The sequence below is a fragment of the Salminus brasiliensis genome, chromosome 22, assembly GCF_030463535.1.
Source record: "Salminus brasiliensis chromosome 22, fSalBra1.hap2, whole genome shotgun sequence".
Lineage (NCBI taxonomy): Eukaryota > Metazoa > Chordata > Actinopteri > Characiformes > Bryconidae > Salminus > Salminus brasiliensis.
Genome location: NC_132899.1, coordinates 2,762,731 through 2,783,947, shown reverse-complemented (window position 1 = coordinate 2,783,947; position 21,217 = coordinate 2,762,731). Strand labels below are relative to the sequence as shown.

Below are 21,217 nucleotides of genomic sequence, written 5' to 3'. Positions count from 1 at the left end.
TTGGTGGATGTTTAGCTGTGGTGTTCTCCCATTGGTGGATGTTTAGCTGTGGTGTTCTCCTATTGGTGGATGTTTAGCTGTGGTGTTCTTCTATTGGTGGATGTTTAGCTGTGGTCTTCTGCTATTGGTGGATGTTTAGCTGTGGTGTTCTCCCATTGGTGGATGTTTAGCTGTGGTGTTCTCCTATTGGTGGATGTTTAGCTGTGGTGTTCTCCTATTGGTGGATGTTTAGCTGTGGTGTTCTCCAATTGGTGGATGTTTAGCTGTGGTGTTCTTCTATTGGTGGATGTTTAGCTGTGGTGTTCTCCTATTGGTGGATGTTTAGCTGTGGTGTTCTCCAATTGGTGGATGTTTAGCTGTGGTGTTCTCCTATTGGTGGATGTTTAGCTGTGGTGTTCTCCTATTGGTGGATGTTTAGCTGTGGTGTTCTCCTATTGGTGTATGTTTAGCTGTGGTGTTCTTCTATTGGTGGATGTTTAGCTGTGGTGTTCTCCTATTGGTGGATGTTTAGCTGTGGTGTTCTTCTATTGGTGTATGTTTAGCTGTGGTGTTCTCCTATTGGTGTATGTTTAGCTGTGGTGTTCTCCCATTGGTGGATGTTTAGCTGTGGTGTTCTCCTATTGGTGGATGTTTAGCTGTGGTGTTCTCCTATTGGTGGATGTTTAGCTGTGGTGTTCTCCAATTGGTGGATGTTTAGCTGTGGTGTTCTTCTATTGGTGTATGTTTAGCTGTGGTGTTCTCCTATTGGTGGATGTTTAGCTGTGGTGTTCTCCAATTGGTGGATGTTTAGCTGTGGTGTTCTCCTATTGGTGGATGTTTAGCTGTGGTGTTCTCCTATTGGTGGATGTTTAGCTGTGGTGTTCTCCTATTGGTGTATGTTTAGCTGTGGTGTTCTTCTATTGGTGGATGTTTAGCTGTGGTGTTCTCCTATTGGTGGATGTTTAGCTGTGGTCTTCTGCTATTGGTGGATGTTTACTTGTGGTGTTCTCCTATTGGTGGATGTTTAGCTGTGGTGTTCTCCAATTGGTGGATGTTTAGCTGTGGTGTTCTTCTATTGGTGGATGTTTAGGTGTGGTGTTCTCCTATTGGTGGATGTTTAGCTGTGGTGTTCTCCTATTGGTGGATGTTTAGCTGTGGTGTTCTCCTATTGGTGTATGTTTAGCTGTGGTGTTCTTCTATTGGTGGATGTTTAGCTGTGGTGTTCTTCTATTGGTGGATGTTTAGCTGTGGTGTTCTCCTATTGGTGGAAGTTTAGCTGTGGTGTTCTCCAATTGGTGGATGTTTAGCTGTGGTGTTCTCCTATTGGGGGATGTTTAGCTGTGGTGTTCTCCTATTGGTGGACGTTTAGCTGTGGTCTTCTGCTATTGGTGGATGTTTACTTGTGGTGTTCTCTTATTGGTGGATGTTTACTTGTGGTGTTCTCCTATTGGTGGATGTTTAGCTGTGGTGTTCTCCTATTGGTGGACGTTTAGCTGTGGTCTTCTGCTATTGGTGGATGTTTACTTGTGGTGTTCTCTTATTGGTGGATGTTTAGCTGTTGTCTTCTGCTATTGGTGGATGTTTAGCTGTGGTGTTCTCCCATTGGTGGATGTTTAGCTGTGGTGTTCTCCTATTGGTGGATGTTTAGCTGTGGTGTTCTTTTATTGGTGGATGTTTAGCTGTGGTGTTCTCCCATTGGTGGATGTTTAGCTGTGGTGTTCTCCTATTGGTGGATGTTTAGCTGTGGTCTTCTGCTATTGGTGGATGTTTAGCTGTGGTCTTCTGCTATTGGTGGATGTTTAGCTGTGGTCGTGTGTGTGTGTGTGTGTGTGTGTGTGTGTATATATATATATATATATATATATATATATATATATGTGTTTACTGTATATGAAAAAAGAAATGATCTGTTTGCTTGATAAAAAGATAAAAGGTGATGAGTGTGTCTGGAGGGTACGAGGAAGAGAAAGCCTATTTCTGAGAACGTTCCTCGCACGGCTCGCCTCGAAAGCCTGTCCATTAACTTGTGGCCACTGCGCCCACTTTTAGGCCATAGCTGGCCGCCGGGTGTACCAGCTGCTGCTGTCTTAACATATGGGACAGCGTGTGAGTGTTTAGAGGTGTGCGAGTGACACACAGCTCTTCAGCAGCTCTTCGCCAGCTCTTCGCCAGCTCTTCGGCAGAGACTTACTTCAAACACAAGCCTCTGCTTCTGACTGCAGATTATAGGCTGGCAAAACAGCCTCCCTCAAATTGCATGTTATTCTCTGGAATAACAATAAAGCTCCATGTTTCCCTCTCGGTTTTCCCCGTATAGGCTTTCTTTATCCCTGGCTTGTTTACCAAACACTTTAAAGCTATCCTGGGATCAGAACTGACCCCCTTTACCTTGTTAGCTGCTGTTCCTGCTCTTATTAAACACGGCCCTCTGACCTTACGCTGTATTGTGAGAAACTGTGGAATTGTCCTTGTTTTCTAATGGAGTGGCTTTTTCCGAACGTCCCTTCCCTTCCCATCCTCGTCTCTGTCTTCCACCCCGTCAACCGTCTACTTTCACCCCGTCTGTCTGCGTCGGTTAATCAGCAGCGCTGCTTGGGAGTATATCTACGCTGATGGGCGTGGTGGTCTCGAAATGAGGGGTGTTCAGGTCAGTTTCTGGAGTATTGCCGTGTATCTCAGCATCGGAAAACACAGGAGGAGCTCCACTGACTGAAAACAGCCCAGACAGACGTTCATCAGCAGTCAGACGTTCATCAACAGACAGAAGTTCATCAGCAGTCAGACGTTCAGTCAGACGTTCGTCAGCAGTCAGACGTTCGTTAACAGTCAGACGTTCGTCAGCAGTCAGACGTTCGTCAACAGTCAGGCGTTCGTCAGCAGTCAGACGTTCGTCAGCAGTCAGACGTTTATCAACAGTCAGACGTTCGTCAGCAGTCAGACGTTCGTCAGCAGTCAGACGTTCATCAACAGACAGACGTTCATCAGCAGTCAGACGTTCAGTCAGACGTTCGTCAGCAGTCAGACGTTCGTCAACAGTCAGACGTTCGTCAGCAGTCAGACGTTCATCAGCAGTCAGACGTTCGTCAGCAGTCAGACGTTCATCAACAGTCAGACGTTCGTCAACAGTCAGACGTTCGTCAGCAGTCAGACGTTCATCAACAGTCAGACGATCATCAACAGTCAGACGTTCATCAACAGTAAGACGTTCGTCAGCAGTCAGACGTTCGTTAACAGACAGACGTTCATCAACAGTCAGACATTCGTCAGCAGTCAGACGTTCATCAACAGTCAGACATTCATCAACAGTCAGACGTTCGTCAACAGTCAGACGTTCGTTAACAGTCAGACGTTCGTCAACAGTCAGACGTTCGTTAACAGATAGACGTTCATCAACAGTCAGACTTTCGTCAGCAGTCAGACGTTCGTCAGCAGTCAGACGTTCATCAACAGTCAGACGTTCGTCAACAGTCAGACGTTCATCAACAGTCAGACGTTCGTCAGCAGTCAGTGGATGTTTAGCTGTGGTGTTCTCCAATTGGTGGATGTTTAGCTGTGGTGGTCTCTTGTTGGTGGATGTTTAGCTGTGGTGGTCTCCAATTGGTGGATGTTTAGCTGTGGTGTTCTCCTATTGGTGGATGTTTAGCTGTGGTGTTCTCCAATTGGTGGATGTTTAGCTGTGGTGGTCTCCTGTTGGTGGATGTTTAGCTGTGGTGTTCTCCAATTGGTGGATGTTTAGCTGTGGTGGTCTCCTGTTGGTGGATGTTTAGCTGTGGTGTTCTCCAATTGGTGGATGTTTAGCTGTGGTGGTCTCCAATTGGTGGATGTTTAGCTGTGGTGGTCTCCAATTGGTGGATGTTTAGCTGTGGTGTTCTCCTATTGGTGTATGTTTAGCTGTGGTGGTCTCCAATTGGTGGATGTGTAGCTGTGGTGTTCTCTTATTGGTGGATGTTTAGCTGTGGTGTTCTCCTATTGGTGGATGTTTAGCTGTGGTGGTCTCCAATTGGTGGATGTTTAGCTGTGGTGGTCTCCAATTGGTGGATGTTTAGCTGTGGTGGTCTCCAATTGGTGGATGTTTAGCTGTGGTCTTCTCCTATTGGTGGGTTTCTATACCTTATGTTCTCCTATTGGTGGATGTGTAGCTGTGATGTTCTTGTATTGGTGGATGTTTGCTGGTGGATTTTCAGTCAGTTTAACTACGCTGTTTTCCTGTTGGGGGAGTTTCAGCTATGCTCTTTTTGTATTGGTGGATTTATAGCTGTTGTCCTGTTGGTGGTTTTTAGCCCTTCTGTGTTCTTCGTCTGGGAGGCATTACTATGTCCATTCATATCCCAACTTCGATAGTCTGGGTCAGAGCTTAGGGTCACCCAAACCCAAAACTGTTATGTAACAGTCCTGACATGTTGTATTTACACCTACAACATTTACATAAACTTCGCCCACTAGAGATAGCCTTATGCATATGACTACTGGATCTGGGATCTCAGACTCTTTTGGATAATTACAAAAAATATCTACTATAAGTCCCATGCTTGCTGTTTTATACATTAAACTACGAGTTAGATACTTAGTAAATGTTTCATATGGCAGCTTTAAGGCCCTGTGAGTGGACAGTGCCTGGTCTAAGGCCACGCTGTGCTTCTCTGTGAGACTCCCTGACCTGCTAGTGTGGCAAACCCTTAAGCAGCACATGATGGAAAGAGCCTGTGCTTAGACTCATGTATGTATCCATCTTCAAAGCCGGTGGTGCTGCCGTGTGGAATTTAGTGTATGTCTGAGCTTAAGGAAGGTTTATATTTGCTGTGTCGGCGCTGTGGAGTCAGGCTGTATGGCGTGCCAGCTGCAGTGTGGCGCATGACTGTGTGGAAAATGGGAACGGAAAATGATCGGCAGGTTACGGTCTCACAGTTTGATCCTCTGCCCCGAGACTAGATTAGACTTCCTGTGGTGCCGAGTTTCAGTAGAACATTGATTTAATGTTAGTAAAGTGTGCGTTAGGATGACGGACAGGACTGTCTGTTGCTTTTAGCCTTGATACCCCAGAACATCCCTCTGAATTTATACCCTATTTCATGCCTTTCGTGTGTTTAGGCTACAGGCTGCTAGCATGTTGCTAAATGTCAACAAGTAGATGGATGTTTAGGCTACAAGCTGCTAGCATATAGCCAAATGTCCATCTGTACATGGATGTTTAGGCTACTAGCCTATAGCTCTAATCTGGGGGTACGTGGAGCTTTAGGAGCTACAGGCGATGTTTAAAAGGTTTATTGATGAACCTTAATAAAGCTTTTACTTTTATTAAGAAACTTTTACATTTGTAAACATAAAAAATGTGTGTAAAAATTTAGTGATGATAATGCAGCTGTGTGTAAAAGTTTAGTGATGATAATGCAGCTGTGTGTAAAAGTTTATGATAATGCAGCTGTGTGTAAAAGTTTAGTGATGATAATGCAGCTGTGTGTAAAGGTTTATGATAATGTAGCTGTGTGTAAAGGTCTAATGATAATGTGGCTGTGTGTAAAGGTCTAATGATAATGGGGCTGTGTGTAAAGGTTTATGATAATGTAGCTGTGTGTAAAGGTCTAATGATAATGTGGCTGTGTGTAAAGGTCTAATGATAATGTGGCTGTGTGTAAAGGTTTATGATAATGTGGCTGTGTGTAAAGGTTTATGATAATGTAGCTGTGTGTAAAGGTCTAATGATAATGTGGCTGTGTGTAAAGGTTTATGATAATGTGGCTGTGTGTAAAGGTTTATGATAATGTAGCTGTGTGTAAAGGTCTAATGATAATGTGGCTGTGTGTAAAGGTTTATGATAATGTGGCTGTGTGTAAAGGTTTATGATAATGTAGCTGTGTGTAAAGGTTTATGATAATGTGGCTGTGTGTAAAGGTTTATGATAATGTGGCTGTGTGTAAAGGTTTATGATAATGTAGCTGTGTGTAAAGGTTTATGATAATGTGGCTGTGTGTAAAGGTTTATGATAATGTAGCTGTGTGTAAATGTCTAATGATAATGTGGCTGTGTGTAAAGGTTTATGATAATGTGGCTGTGTGTAAAAGTTTATGATAATGCAGCTGTGTGTAAAAGTTTAGTGATGATAATGCAGCTGTGTGTAAAGGTTTATGATAATGTAGCTGTGTGTAAAGGTCTAATGATAATGTGGCTGTGTGTAAAGGTTTATGATAATGTGGCTGTGTGTAAAGGTTTATGATAATGTGGCTGTGTGTAAAGGTTTATGATAATGTAGCTGTGTGTAAAGGTTTATGATAATGTGGCTGTGTGTAAAGGTTTATGATAATGTGGCTGTGTGTAAATGTCTAATGATAATGTGGCTGTGTGTAAAGGTTTAATGATAATGTGGCTGTGTGTAAAGGTCTAATGATAATGTGGCTGTGTGTAAAGGTTTATGATAATGTGGCTGTGTGTAAAGGTCTAATGATAATGGGGCTGTGTGTAAAGGTTTATGATAATGTGGCTGTGTGTAAAGGTCTAATGATAATGTGGCTGTGTGTAAAGGTCTAATGATAATGTGGCTGTGTGTAAAGGTTTATGATAATGCAGCTGTGTGTAAAGGTTTATGATAATGCAGCTGTGTGTAAAGGTTTATGATAATGTGGCTGTGTGTAAAGGTCTAATGATAATGTGGCTGTGTGTAAAGGTTTATGATAATGTGGCTGTGTGTAAAGGTTTATGATAATGCAGCTGTGTGTAAAGGTTTATGATAATGCGGCTGTGTGTAAAGGTTTATGATAATGTGGCTGTGTGTAAAGGTTTATGATAATGTGGCTGTGTGTAAAGGTTAAGTGATGATAATGTGGCTGTGTGTAAAGGTTAAGTGATGATAATGCAGCTGTGTGTATAGGTTTATGATAATGCAGCTGTGTGTATAGGTTTATGATAATGTGGCTGTGTGTAAAGGTTTATGATAATGTGGCTGTGTGTAAAGGTTTAGTGATGATAATGCAGCTGTGTGTAAAGGTTTATGATAATGCAGCTGTTTGTAAAGGTTTATGATAATGTGGCTGTGTGTAAAAGTTTAGTGATGATAATGCAGCTGTGTGTAAAGGTTTATGATAATGCAGCTGTGTGTAAAGGTTTATGATAATGTGGCTGCGTGTAAAGGTTTAGTGATATTGAAGCAGCTGTGTGTAAAAGTTTAATGAGAATGTGGCTGTGTGTTAAGGTTTAGTGATACTAATGTTGCTGTGTGGAAGGTTAAATGATAATGTCGCAGTGTGTAAAGGTCTAATGATAATTTGGCTGTGTGTAAAGGTCTAATGATAATGGGGCTGTGTGTAAAAGTTTAGTGATATTAAAGCAGCTGGGTGTAAAAGTTTAATGATAATGTCGCTGTGTGTAAAGGTTTAGTAATACTAACGTCGCTGTGTGTAAGATTAAATGATAATGTCGCAGTGTATAAATGTTTAATGATAATGTGGCTGTGTGTAAAGGTTTATGATAATGCAGCTGTGTGTAAAGGTTTATGATAATGTGGCTGTGTGTAAAGGTTTATGATAATGCAGCTGTGTGTAAAGGTTTATGATAATGTGGCTGTGTGTAAAGGTTTATGATAATGTGGCTGTGTGTAAAGGTTTATGATAATGCAGCTGTGTGTAAAAGTTTATGATAATGCGGCTGTGTGTAAAGGTTTATGATAATGTGGCTGTGTGTAAAGGTTTAGTGATGATAATGCAGCTGTGTGTAAAGGTTTATGATAATGCAGCTGTTTGTAAAGGTTTATGATAATGTGGCTGTGTGTAAAAGTTTAGTGATGATAATGCAGCTGTATGTAAAGGTTTATGATAATGTGGCTGGTCTAATGATGTAAAGGTCTAATGATAATGTGGCTGTGTGTAAAGGTTTATGATAATGTGGCTGTGTGTAAAGGTTTAGTGATGATAATGCAGCTGTGTGTAAAGGTTTATGATAATGTGGCTGTGTGTAAAGGTTTAGTGATGATAATGCAGCTGTGTGTAAAGGTTTAGTGATGATAATGCAGCTGTTTGTAAAGGTTTATGATAATGTGGCTGTGTGTAAAAGTTTAGTGATGATAATGCAGCTGTGTGTAAAGGTTTATGATAATGCAGCTGTGTGTAAAGGTTTATGATAATGTGGCTGTGTGTAAAGGTTTAGTGATATTGAAGCAGCTGTGTGTAAAGGTTTATGATAATGTGGCTGTGTGTAAAGGTTTAGTGATATTGAAGCAGCTGTGTGTAAAAGTTTAATGAGAATGTCGCTGTGTCTAAAGGTTTAGTGATATTGAAGCAGCTGTGTGTAAAAGTTTAATGAGAATGTGGCTGTGTGTTAAGGTTTAGTCATACTAATGTTGCTGTGTGGAAGGTTAAATGATAATGTCGCAGTGTGTAAAGGTCTAATGATAATTTGGCTGTGTGTAAAGGTCTAATGATAATGGGGCTGTGTGTAAAGGTTTAATGATAATGTGGCTGTGTGTAAAGGTTTAGTGATACTAATGTCACTGTGTGTAAAGGTCTAATGATAATGTGGCTGTGTGTAAAGGTTTAATGATAATGTGGCTGTGTGTAAAGGTTTAGTGATACTAATGTCACTGTGTGTAAAGGTCTAATGATAATGTCACTGTGTGTAAAGGTTTAATGATAATGTAGCTGTGTGTAAAAGTGTAGTGATGATAATGTGGCTGTGTGTAAAGGCTTAATGATAATGTGGCTGGTCTAATGATGTAAAGGTCTAATGATAATGTGGCTGTGTGTAAAGGTTTAATGATAATGTGGCTGTGTGTAAAGGTTTAATGAGGATAAAGCAGCTGTGTGTAAAGGTTTAGTGATATTAAAGGCTGTAGGTAAAATTTTAATGATAATGTGGCTGAGTGTAAAGGTCTAATGATAATGTTGATGTGTGTAAATGTTTAATGATAATGTCACTGTGTGTAAAAGTTTAATGATATTAAAGCGGCTGTGTGTAAAGGTGTAGTGATCATGATGTCACTGTGTGTAAAGGTCTAATGATAATGTCGCAGTGTGTAAAGGTGTAGTGATGATAATGTGGCTGCGTATATAGGTTTAATGACAATGTGGCTGTGTGTGAAGGTTTAATGATAATGTGGCTGTGCTTAAAGGTCTAATGCCGCTGTGTGTAAAGGTTTAATGAGGATAAAGCAGCTGTGTGTAAAGGTTTAGTGATATTAAAGGCTGTAGGTAAAGTTTTAATGATAATGTGGCTGTGTGTAAAGGTTTAGTGATATTAACGGCGTAAAGGTTTAGTGATGATACTGTGACTGTGTTAGTTTTTGGAACTCTACACAGCAGTAAAAACAAAGGATCAAGATTTAGATCTTAAAGTAGCCGAGACCACACCCATTATAATAAGCCTGGATGTGCTCTAATCCTGATCCCAATCTGCTGGAGTATTGTTCTGAATAATAGATGAATAATTCAGAGAGGAACAATAGTGCTTTGAATTTGATATTAAATTTATTATACAGTTTATTCTATGTAGGGCTTTAATCAGCTGACCCTGCAGTTTTTTACAGCTATGATATGAAAGCCTTCTGTTAAATATGGTAAATTAATGTCATCTGATAAAGAAACTATGCTTAATTCCATTCAAATTATTATAAAAAAGCAAGCTGTTCCTAAATGTTTGCCTAGCAGCGTACCCCAGGCCCTTCCTCCAGTTCACATGAAGTTGCAGGGGCATGCTTCCAATCCTTTCTTCACTCCAAAGCAGATTAAGCGGCAGGCTTACTACTCTGTTGTTCTATAAACACAGAGCGTGGCTTTATTAATAACACTGTGTCAGTCGGTTCACTTCCAGAACATAGCAGGCCATTCAACTGCTGGACAGTGTGGAGATTTTAGCGTTATAATAAATCACACAACAATATCGTCACTGTCCTGCAAAGTATTTGGACACCTGCTCAGTCACGGAGTTCACCCTGCTTCTGTTGGAGTAACTGTCTCTACTGTCCAGAGAAGAAGACTTTCTACTAGACTTTAGAAGACCATTACTGTGAGGATTTGATTGCGTCCAGTGACAAGAGCAGCGTTAGTGAGGTCAGAATGTTGGATGATGATCACCGCCCCACCTCATCTTCCCCAACTCCTCAACTCATCCCAAGTACTGGATGGAGCTCCACCATCTATCATTCCAGAGAACACAGCTCTTCCACTGCTCCACAGCTCCTCAATGCTGGGGGGCTTTATACCCCTCTAGCCCATGCCTGGCACGTGTCCAATACCAAACATGTCTTGGCTGATCGACTGAATCAGAGATCAATCATGTTCATCCAGTGACTGTAGAAAGCATGGACAGCGCAACGTCTCTCAAAAGTTAAACAAACACAGGTTTGGCACCTCCTCTGGTGTGTTGCTCCGCCCATTCTCATATGTCTCAGTGGCAAAGCCCGCCCATTTTCCTCCTTCGTCTCCAAATTCCAGCAGTTAGTTCTTTCTGTGCTAAAATTAGCCCATTCCCCCCCAGAAATAACCCTATTAGTTTTGTAACCCCGCCCTTTTAGAAGGCAGGGCTACATTTAGGAATGAGGTGATTGACAGACAGCCTTGGCTGGAAGAGGCCGGTCTTCTGCAGCAGGACCTGCATGGCATCCTTACTGTTCAGACAAACTGGGAATCCAGTGGGAAATCCGCTGGAAGCTCAGTGAAGGCGGTCTGAGATACTAAGGCTTGGTCTGGGAGAAGGGGGTAGGTCTACCAAATGAGTAGACAAGACTAGTCTCTACTGCAAAGACACATGGGTGGAATGTGGGCTAGGTGGGACACATTTGGGACACATTTGGGCTACAACCCACCCTAATCTCACATGGGTCAGCGTACAGTGTACAACCCTGATGGGGCCCATGTTAAATCCCTCCTGGTCCCATCACTGACTCTATGAGGCCAACATGGCACCCATTGACAACACTTTCTGGTTCCCAGGTGGGCTATCCATAGTTTACCACTGGTCATAGAGCTGCCATGAACCCAGGTAACGGAGGTCATTCACTGCAGTCTAGGAGCTGAACCTACTGTACAGTCAGCTGCTAGAACGTCTACCCGGTCATATCCACAAAACTCCACCCAAATGCTCAGCTTGGTCAGTTGAATGGTTGAATCGCTGTGATTCTGAAGGATTTACTTCACATGGAGATCTTTGTTTAGCAGTGGTTCCTGCTCTTCAGCTGGTTCCTCGGGGCAGCTGGAAGCTAAATCTGGTCCATTTTAAGTCGGCATGGCCGAAAATACATGTGTTACATTCCTGCCAAAAGCCTGCGGATGCGTTTCCTGGCATTTTGTACTGGGCGTAAATGACAGCTTGATGGTATTTTGAACAAAAGGGAAGGGAGTGGTTCTACCACACCTGAGGTTGGAGGATATATAAGCAACATGTTTACGCTGCCATGGTAAAGCGAAGGAGGCCTGCCTTTTATTCTAGAATTCGATACGGTCAAAAATAAAAGAAATTACAGTAGTTTTAGTTAGACGACACGTTACTAACTGATATAACTCTCCTAAAATAAACAGCAGGACTAATTAAGACCTACAGTCTTTTATTAATGAATATTGTAGCTCTGGGGGTGGGCGGAGCTTCCCAAAACTTTACATTTATTCAAATAAATGAGCTGTAATGACTGCCATCATTTTTAGAACCTCAGTATTGGCCAACCATATATCAGACATGCCCTAATCAGACCATTCTAAATGTATGTATTGTAATATACACTGAGGAGGCGGAGCTACAGTCTCTCATTAGGGTGAATATTAATAACGCTCTAAATGTGGGTACTGTGATATACACTGAGGAGGCGGAGCTACAGTCTCTCATTAGAGTGAATATTAATAACACTCTAAATGTGGGTATTATGATATACACTGAGGAGGCGGAGCTACAGTCTCTCATTAGGGTGAATATTAATAACGCTCTAAATGTAGGTATTGTGATATACACTGAGGAGGAGGAGCTACAGTCTCTCATTAGGGTGAATAATAATTAATAACGCTCTAAATGTAGGTATTGTGATATACACTGAGGAGGAGGAGCTACAGTCTCTCATTAGGGTGAATAATAATTAATAACGCTCTAAATGTAGGTATTGTGATATACACTGAGGAGGCGGAGCTACAGTCTCTCATTAGGGTGAATAATAATTAATAACGCTCTAAATGTAGGTATTGTGATATACACTGAGGAGGCGGAGCTACAGTCTCTCATTAGAGTGAATATTAATAACACTCTAAATGTAGGTATTGTGATATACACTGAGGAGGCGGAGCTACAGCCTCTCATTAGGGTGAATATTAATAACGCTCTAAATGTGGGTATTATGATATACACTGAGGAGGCGGAGCTACAGCCTCTCATTAGGGTGAATATTAATAACGCTCTAAATGTGGGTATTATGATATACACTGAGGAGGAGGAGCTACAGCCTCTCATTAGGGTGAATATTAATAACGCTCTAAATGTAGGTATTGTGATATACACTGAGGAGGAGGAGCTACAGTCTCTCATTAGGGTGAATATTAATAACGCTCTAAATGTAGGTATTGTGATATACACTGAGGAGGAGGAGCTACAGTCTCTCATTAGGGTGAATATTAATAACACTCTAAATGTAGGTATTGTGATATACACTGAGGAGGAGGAGCTACAGTCTCTCATTAGGGTTAATATTAATAACACTCTAAATGTAGGTATTGTGATATACACTGAGGAGGCGGAGCTACAGTCTCTCATTAGGGTGAATATTAATAACACTCTAAATGTAGGTATTGTGATATACACTGAGGAGGAGGAGCTACAGTCTCTCATTAGGGTTAATATTAATAACACTCTAAATGTAGGTATTGTGATATACACTGAGGAGGCGGAGCTACAGTCTCTCATTAGGGTGAATATTAATAACACTCTAAATGTAGGTATTGTGATATACACTGAGGAGGAGGAGCTACAGTCTCTCATTAGGGTTAATATTAATAACACTCTAAATGTAGGTATTGTGATATACACTGAGGAGGCGGAGCTACAGTCTCTCATTAGGGTGAATATTAATGACGCTCTAAATGTAGGTATTGTGATATACACTGAGGAGGCGGAGCTACAGTCTCTCATTAGGGTGAATATTAATAACGCTCTAAATGTAGGTATTGTGATATACACTGAGGAGGCGGAGCTACAGTCTCTCATTAGGGTGAATAATAATTAATAACACTCTAAATGTAGGTATTGTGATATACACTGAGGAGGCGGAGCTACAGTCTCTCATTAGGGTGAATATTAATAACACTCTAAATGTAGGTATTGTGATATACACTGAGGAGGCGGAGCTACAGTCTCTCATTAGGGTAAATATTAATAACACTCTAAATGTAGGTATTGTGATATACACTGAGGAGGCGGAGCTACAGTCTCTCATTAGAGTGAATATTAATAACGCTCTAAATGTAGGTATTGTGATATACACTGAGGAGGCGGAGCTACAGTCTCTCATTAGGGTGAATATTAATAACACTCTAAATGTAGGGATTGTGATATACACTGAGGAGGCGGAGCCGACTAAAGCCAGACACACTTGCAGAGTTATTTCTGATATTACCCAGAGCTCGTATGCAGTTTGGCTCATAATTGTGATTTGGGCTGAAGCTGAAGGACAGTAACTGTTAGCTAGTGAATAATGTATTAGCCTCAGTGTGTATAAACGTGGTTCTTACAGTGGAACAGAAGCTGCCAGGGGCTAATCGGACTTCCACTTCGTTTGCAGACAGGTGATTGGTTCCTGGGAGAATAACACTTCATTAAAAGTTCACTTATTCCGCAGGCTGCAGATGTTTGTGGAGTGTGTGTGTGACTGATGCTGTCTTGTGGTCTTCTAGGCTGGACTGATTCGCACGGATAACGGCGAATTCTTCATCGAGCCGCTAGAGAAAGGCCAGCAGGAGGCAGAGGTCAAAGGTCGGGTTCATGTAGTGTACCGCAGGTCTGCCATCAAAAGAGAACCTGGGAGGAAAGAGGAGGACCTCCAGAATGAAGGTGAGTGAGCAGAGGTATTACTGCGGACAGGGCAGAGCACAAAAGCACTACAGAGGGCTTCTGGGTGAGACAAAGCCTTAAAGCCTTGTCGGCTTCTGTCATGTTAAAGCAATATCAGGTGTCAGCACAGTGACCACTTCCTGTGAAGCCCTCTGTGAAGATTTCCAAACAATACGACTGTCTAGAACCTCAGTTAGTGGCACAACTGAAAATCCTATGCATGTAGAACAAAGCTTAAATTCCACCAGTATGAGAATGGCATGGATGCAATTTAACTAGTGGCAGAATGACATTTATAAAAATCCACCAATAAGAGAATGACACGTGAAAATCCACCAATAGTAGAATACCACAGTGTGATGGTATTCAATGGTCACGGCTAAAATAAATCCCTTGCAAGTAGAACAAAGCTAAAAAATCTACCAGTATGATAATGACACAAGTGAAAATCCACCAATAGGAGAATGCCATTGATACAAATCCACCAATAAGAGAATGCATTGATACAAATCCACCAATAGGAGAATACCATTGGTAAAAATCCACCAATAGGAGAATGACACAGGTGAAAATCCACCAATAGGAGAATGACACAGGTGAAAATCCACCAATAAGAAAAATACACAGGTACAAATCCACCAATAGGAGAATGCCATTGATAAAAATCCACCAATATGAAAATGACAGGTGAAAATCCACCAATACGAGAACAACACAGTAAAAGTAGAACAAAGAATCCACCAATAGGAGAATGCCATTGGTAAAAATCCACCAATAGGAGAATGACACAGATGAAACCCTGCAATGCTAGATAGATCAAATCCTGCAGAAATCGATGGGAACTGGGAACAGGGTCTCTGTACAGAGAGAAGGAGTCAGGACAGTTCTAAGGGCCTGTGCTTGACAGGGGCCCTAAAAATGTACTAATTCAGTATTTTGGCAGAACTGGTAGAGTTGTGGGGCCCAGAGTAATATCTTTTCATGAGGCCCAAAATACCTGGCAGCCCCCTGACTGGGAATACTGGCCTTCATTCAGGAAAGCAACTGGATATGTTTCAGCTAACACACATACACACACACACACACACACACACACAGTCACAATAGCCTGTTTATTCATTTACTTGTGTTTGTTTTATCATTAGAGGGTCAGATCTTTTACACAGTGCTGTGTATGAAGGCCTGTAAACAGCCTCACCTCCACTCTGTGTTCTGGATAACGTGGTCCACTCTTCCAGCCTTTACTCACACTGCTAGTTTTACCTTCTCTAATTAACATCCCTTCCCAGGGCCATGCCTGGCAAACATCTCCAAGCACCTCCATTAAACAGCCCCATTACTTCTCCAACATGCTGATAGTGTGATAGTGTGTTATCCCTGTGTGTGTGTTAATGTAATCGTCTGGGTGGGAACTGGTTCGAAACGCACTTGGTTAGACTGCATTTTCTTCTAGTGCTTCTAGAATGAGCTAAAATCCAGGACAGCCAATCAGAACAGAGCACATTTGCATACATACGTTTAAAAGAATTGTGACTTTTTGTTTGAACAAACCCGCACCCGATTTTCTTGCTCTTGGGCTCCCCCTACATCCAGAAGTGTAATTCATGCTATGAGCCTCTAAAGGACATGCTTTACACATGCATTTCTGGACAAGCTGAGAGCTCTAAAAGCTTGATCTGAAGGTCTAAAGGCATGTGGACTGAGGCGGTGGAGTAATACTACAGGATTCTACACTAATATGACTCGCTTCTACAGAGTCTAATGATGGTGCAGTTCCTGACGTGCTGTATCTAGAGTAGCGATGCTAACAGCGCTACTCTCGCTAGTACAGGTCAGTGGAGAATCGCCATGAACCAAAAGTGTTAGAGGCCTTATTGGCACCTTCATTTTAGCCGTGGCTAACATATTCAGAGATTGATCAGTGACCTCAGATTCAGTCGATCGATCGAGACATGTTTGGTATCTGATGTGTGCTTCTTTGGTTTACAACAGGAGATGCTAGGCTAACGTTGCTAGCAAACAGTGGACTTAGATGGTCACCATTCTCGTTTTTTGTTAAAACACAACCAAAACCTTTCGGCTTTCAACCCGGCTGTCAGAGCTCCTCCAGATCTTCATTAGTCTGGTAAATGGATGTGGTTTAGAACTCAGTGTGACTTTTACTGTAGTCTACACTTGAGTCTGGAAACTTCTCAGCAGAGCTGAACGCTGGTTTTGGTTTCAGTTCCAGTTTTACCTTAAAACATGTAAACAAGTTCAATCAATGCTGTTTAACTAAATGTTTTTATACATTTGAAGCAATAAAGATAAATAAATATTTTAGTTTATATATATATATATGGAGAAGAGGGATTGGTGGCCATCTAAGTGTTGTGTTAGCAATATTAGCCTAGCATCTCCCCTTCTAAACTACAAATACACATACCAAAGCAGATACCAAACACATCATAGCTGATTGACTGAATCTGGGCTCAGTGATCAATTATGCACCTTAAATGTTACTCCACCTTAAACTGCTCCTTTAAGGCGGAGTTACAAAAATTGATTAATTTTAAGTGATCAAAAAATGTGCTCTGTTCTGATTGGTTGTAGCTTATTGTAGTGGTCCAGGTCATTCAGTTGACCCACCCAACTGACCAACGCCGACATCAGACCCTCACAGCCCTCTACAACCCAGTCAGTGTCAAGTATTGGGAGATGATTACGGGACGTAGGTAGATCATGTAGTTCATGATCTCTCTCTAAACTAACCAGATCTTCACACTGTAACAACAAAACGGGCCTTGGATTCGAACCTTGGTTTGGACTTTTAAGGAGTGAGCGCGGGCCTTTGTGACCTTGTGACAGAAAAAAGTCTGGACGCTCGTCTTCCGTGGATCTTAAAGGATGGCGGGTCGAGCCGAGCCGTACTTGAAGCTGGAAGGGCTCTTGGTGCAGATCGGCTTTTGACCATCGGCATCAAGTACGGAGGGGCTGGCTGGTCCAGGCTTGGCTTTGTAGGCCAGAGTCAGGGGGTTGGAGACACTGATTAATTGGGCTTCTTTGTGCACTGCCTTAGAAGTACCACATTTGGTTCATTAGAGAACTGAAGAACCTTCTAAAGGTTTTAAGAACCTCCACATAATCCTTCAAAAGGTCAAAATCCTTTACATCATGTAACTTTAGGAGGTTCTGCTCACTCATAAATGTCTGTGACAGTCTTCTGAGTGGTGATGATGAAGATGAAGATGATGAAGGTAAAATAGTGGAGAATCTCCACTAATCCAGTTTTCTTTAGGGACTACTTTCTGTAGCTGCACCACACCCTGCAGCATGTATCCCTCCACCATTTTAATGATCTGGTTCTAAAAGCAGGTTCTAGAGCCGAACTCTTCTCAGAACTCTAGTAGAACAGTGTCTCAGGCATCAGGCAGCGTCTTCATCACCATTAGGTGAAGAACTTTCTGTGAGGAGCTTTTATTAGAGCTTCAGACGTCTGCTTCCCTTCACCTCCACTGTAGAACTCCAGCTCTGACTGGGGAAGGTTATCTAGAACCTCCACTGTAGAACTCCAAGCCAACTCTGAATGAATTTGTTGACATTCGTAACCATTTAATTCTGCAGAGAATTTGGTGGGATTCCCCTTTTTGGCCCCTATGTTTACTGAACTCACCCTTCTGAGCGATTTGCTCCGTAGAGTTCTTCTCAGATGTTCCTCAGATTGGGCCCTGATATTCTGCAAACCTTGACGGTATGTTTACATGCAGGCCAATGGTTCAGAATCAGTCCGTCCAAGACTACGGGAGATACACGCAAGAAGGTGCTTAGCCAAACGACATGGACAAAAGTATTGGGACAGCTGCTCATTCATTGTTTCTTCTGAAATCAAGGGTCTTTAAAGAGTTTCTCCTGCTTTTGATGTTGGAGTAACTCTCTCTACTGTCCAGAGAAGAGGGCTTTCTACTAGATTTTGGGATGAGCATTGCTGTGAGGATTTGATTGCAGATTTGTTGCATTCCGTGCAAGAGTGAGGGCAGGATGTTGGATGATTGATCTACACCTCACCACCTCATCATCCCCAACTCCCCAACTCACCCTATCTAAAAGTACTGGATGGAGCTCCACCATCATCCATCATTCCAGAGAACACAGTTCTTCCACTGCTCCACAGCTCAGTGCTGCTGGGGGGCTTTATATATACCCCTCTATCTAGCCCATGCCTGGCATTAGGCAGCATGGAGCCTAAAGTAGCTGATAGTAGTATGCGTTCATTAGAAAGGGGTGTCCACAAACATTTGGATAGTGTGAGACTGGGAGAAGTAAGTGCTTCAGAAAGCACCTGCTCCTCTGACAGCTCCAGAGTGAGTAATAGTGTTGGAGAACCTGTAGCTCTTTTCTCGTCTGGCACCTGCAGGGAAATCCAGACCCGTGGCTTATTTTAATGCGGCAGTAAATCAAGGCCATGAATGAAAGCTCACAGACGGGCCGGATGGGGGAGAGACGCGGTGCAGCCGTGCCAACCTTAAACACCGGCCCAAGGGTGTGTTTCTTCTTTTTTTTTTTACACCACTCAGCCAGAGCAGAAAGGTGTCAGATGTACACGCTGCCTGTCCAAAAGTATGTGGACACCTGTCTCTCCACGGCTTCTTCTGAAATCAAGAATTATTAGCCAGCAGTTCGCCCCCACGCTCCCCACCCTACTTCCCTGCAGTAGCAAGCTTTACTCCTGGGAAGACTTTACACTACACTACACATTGCTGTGGGGAGGATTTGATTGCATGCAGCCACTTGAGAGCATCAGTGATGATCCCAATGGCTCCACTGCTCCACAGCTCAATGCTGGGGGGGGCTTTATATGCCTCTATAAAGGTGGCCTTGGGGTGATGTGTGTTCATGGCTCTGTGGCACTATGCTATGCTAATTAAGTCTTGTTTGGTAGGCCACTGTGATGGTGATCAGCTTGCCGCTCCCTGGTGTGGACGTGCTGTGGACGTGTGACCTCAGCCAATCATAATTAAGATATGTTAATGAGCTCATGTGTATTGATCACCAACACCAAGTGGCTGTTTGAACCCGAAATAGTTGAAAGACTGTTTAACGGCAGCTCTTCAAGTTATTACTGTGTTGTCATCACAGCGAGAGGAATCGCTTCATCCTGATTGGTCACTGCTTGGCTCATTTGCATTGAGTCGCAGCAGCAGTTAGATGTGGCAGTTAGATGTGTTATAATCCAAAAACATATACTACCACCACCATGCTTAACATATACTATCACCACCATGCTTAACATATACTACCACCACCATGCTTAACATATACTACCACCACCATGCTCAACATATACCATCACCACCATGCTTAACATTTACTACCACCACCATGCTTAACATATACTACCACCACCATGCTTAACATATACCATCACCACCATGCTTAACATTTACTACCACCACCATGCTTAACATATACTATCACCACCATGCTTAACATATACTACCACCACCATGCTTAACAGGTGGTACAGTGTTTTTGGGGTTAAATGCCCCACCTTTACTACTAGTAGTAGTAATAATAATAAAAATAATAATAATAATAATAATAATTATACACTGGTGCACCTACGAACCATCCCACCTCTGTATCTGTGTGTAATCTGATCGGCTGAGCCGCTGGAAGCCTCTGGTGTTACCCTGAGCGTAGCTCTGGTAGATGTTGATGATGTGATGTTGAGTGTTGTCCCTCTGAGACGCTCGATAATCACACCCACTCGCTGCAGCAGCCCTGAGTGAGCTTATGTAAGAACGTCAATGACGGAACCACATGGCCCTCACACATGGTTCTGATGCAGGGGGTGTCAGCGGGGGGTATAATTGTCCATAGTGATGCGCATATGCAGTGTCCTCTGGGGCCGTTCACACACTGCAGGTTTGAGACGGTTCTCAGGAGTGCGGTGGGACTAAGGGGGCAACAGCGACCCCAGGTTTAAAGACTGTTTAACTGCAGCTCTTCAAGTTATTGCTGTGTTGTCATCACAGTGAGAGGAATCGCTTCATCCGGATTGGTCACTGCTTGGCTCATCTGCAGCAGTTAGATGTGGCAAATATGTTATTATCAAAAAACAAATAATAATTATAAAAACAAAAATGATGATGATGATGATTATTATTATTATTATTATTTGTCTCCAAAAGGGACAGAGCATTATATACTACCACCACCATGCTTAACAGTTGGTACAGTGGTCTTGGGGTTAAATGCCTCACCTTTACTACTGTTAGTAGTAATAATAATAATAATTATTATTATTTTTATCATAACTTTACACTGGTACCAAGCAAAAATATGATTCTTTTTTATCTAATATATATTTTGTGTTGTATTTTTATGTATTTAATCTAGAATATTTAATTTATAATTTAATATAACATTTAAAATTATGGTGATTATTATATTATTATTATTATTATATTATTGTTATATATGTACTTTATTATCTCTAGTCACATTACTGTATGCTACAAGTTTTATTCTATGTAAATTATTAAAAATTATAAAAATTAAAAGCATGTAATTTTTTGTGATGTCATTCCGTACATATGCTGCATACAATTTTAACACCCACACCTCAACACCTTCCAGAGTCCCTGGTAGACTGAATTTTAGAATTGTAAGAGGTGAATTTAAATGATATTTCTTATTGATAAGCCAAGACATGTTCAGTATCTGAGGTTTGGGCTGACAACGTGCCGTACCCTTGGCCTTGTTTGGAAGGTTGTGTTGCTTCTAAATGTGACGTCCGCAGTGTGTGCAGTGTGCAGTATGCTCAATACACGTGCAGAGCTGCATGCTGGCTCTCAGTGGGCCTCAATATTATTCATCGACTTTTCTTCCTCCTTTTTTATGGAATCTGTGGAATGGAGCACCACTTCAGGCTGTAGGATCTGGTATTTTAGTGGGCGGTCGGCGCACTCTACCATACACTACTTTCTTTCTCTCTCTGGGCTGGGAGCCACCGGATGGTTTACCGTTCGGGGACGCAGATTCCTCGTAATCACGGAGGAATGTTATAGTTTCCGGTCCTTCGCAAAATCCACCACCTCATTTTTTCTCCTGTCCCTGTTTGCCACTTTATAGTGTTTTGCATTTTTTTAAGCATTTTTGGTGAAGGCCTGTTCCTCTACTCTTCTATGGTTGAGCTTCTGGAACTGCTGGAGCTGCTAGAGCTGCAAAGTAATGCACAACTGACCTGTTATCT

The 21,217-nt window shown here is 42.1% G+C and overlaps 1 protein-coding gene across 1 annotated transcript in view; it reads left to right on the top strand.

Moving 5' to 3' along the window:
* Window positions 1–21,217, top strand: part of adamts14 (ADAM metallopeptidase with thrombospondin type 1 motif, 14) — a 120,615-nt gene that overhangs the window by 30,616 nt on the left and 68,782 nt on the right. The window contains exon 3 of the mRNA XM_072667393.1: window positions 13,827–13,983. Within this exon, the coding sequence (XP_072523494.1) occupies window positions 13,827–13,983 (157 nt within the window). The remainder of the gene's footprint in view (window positions 1–13,826; window positions 13,984–21,217) is intronic.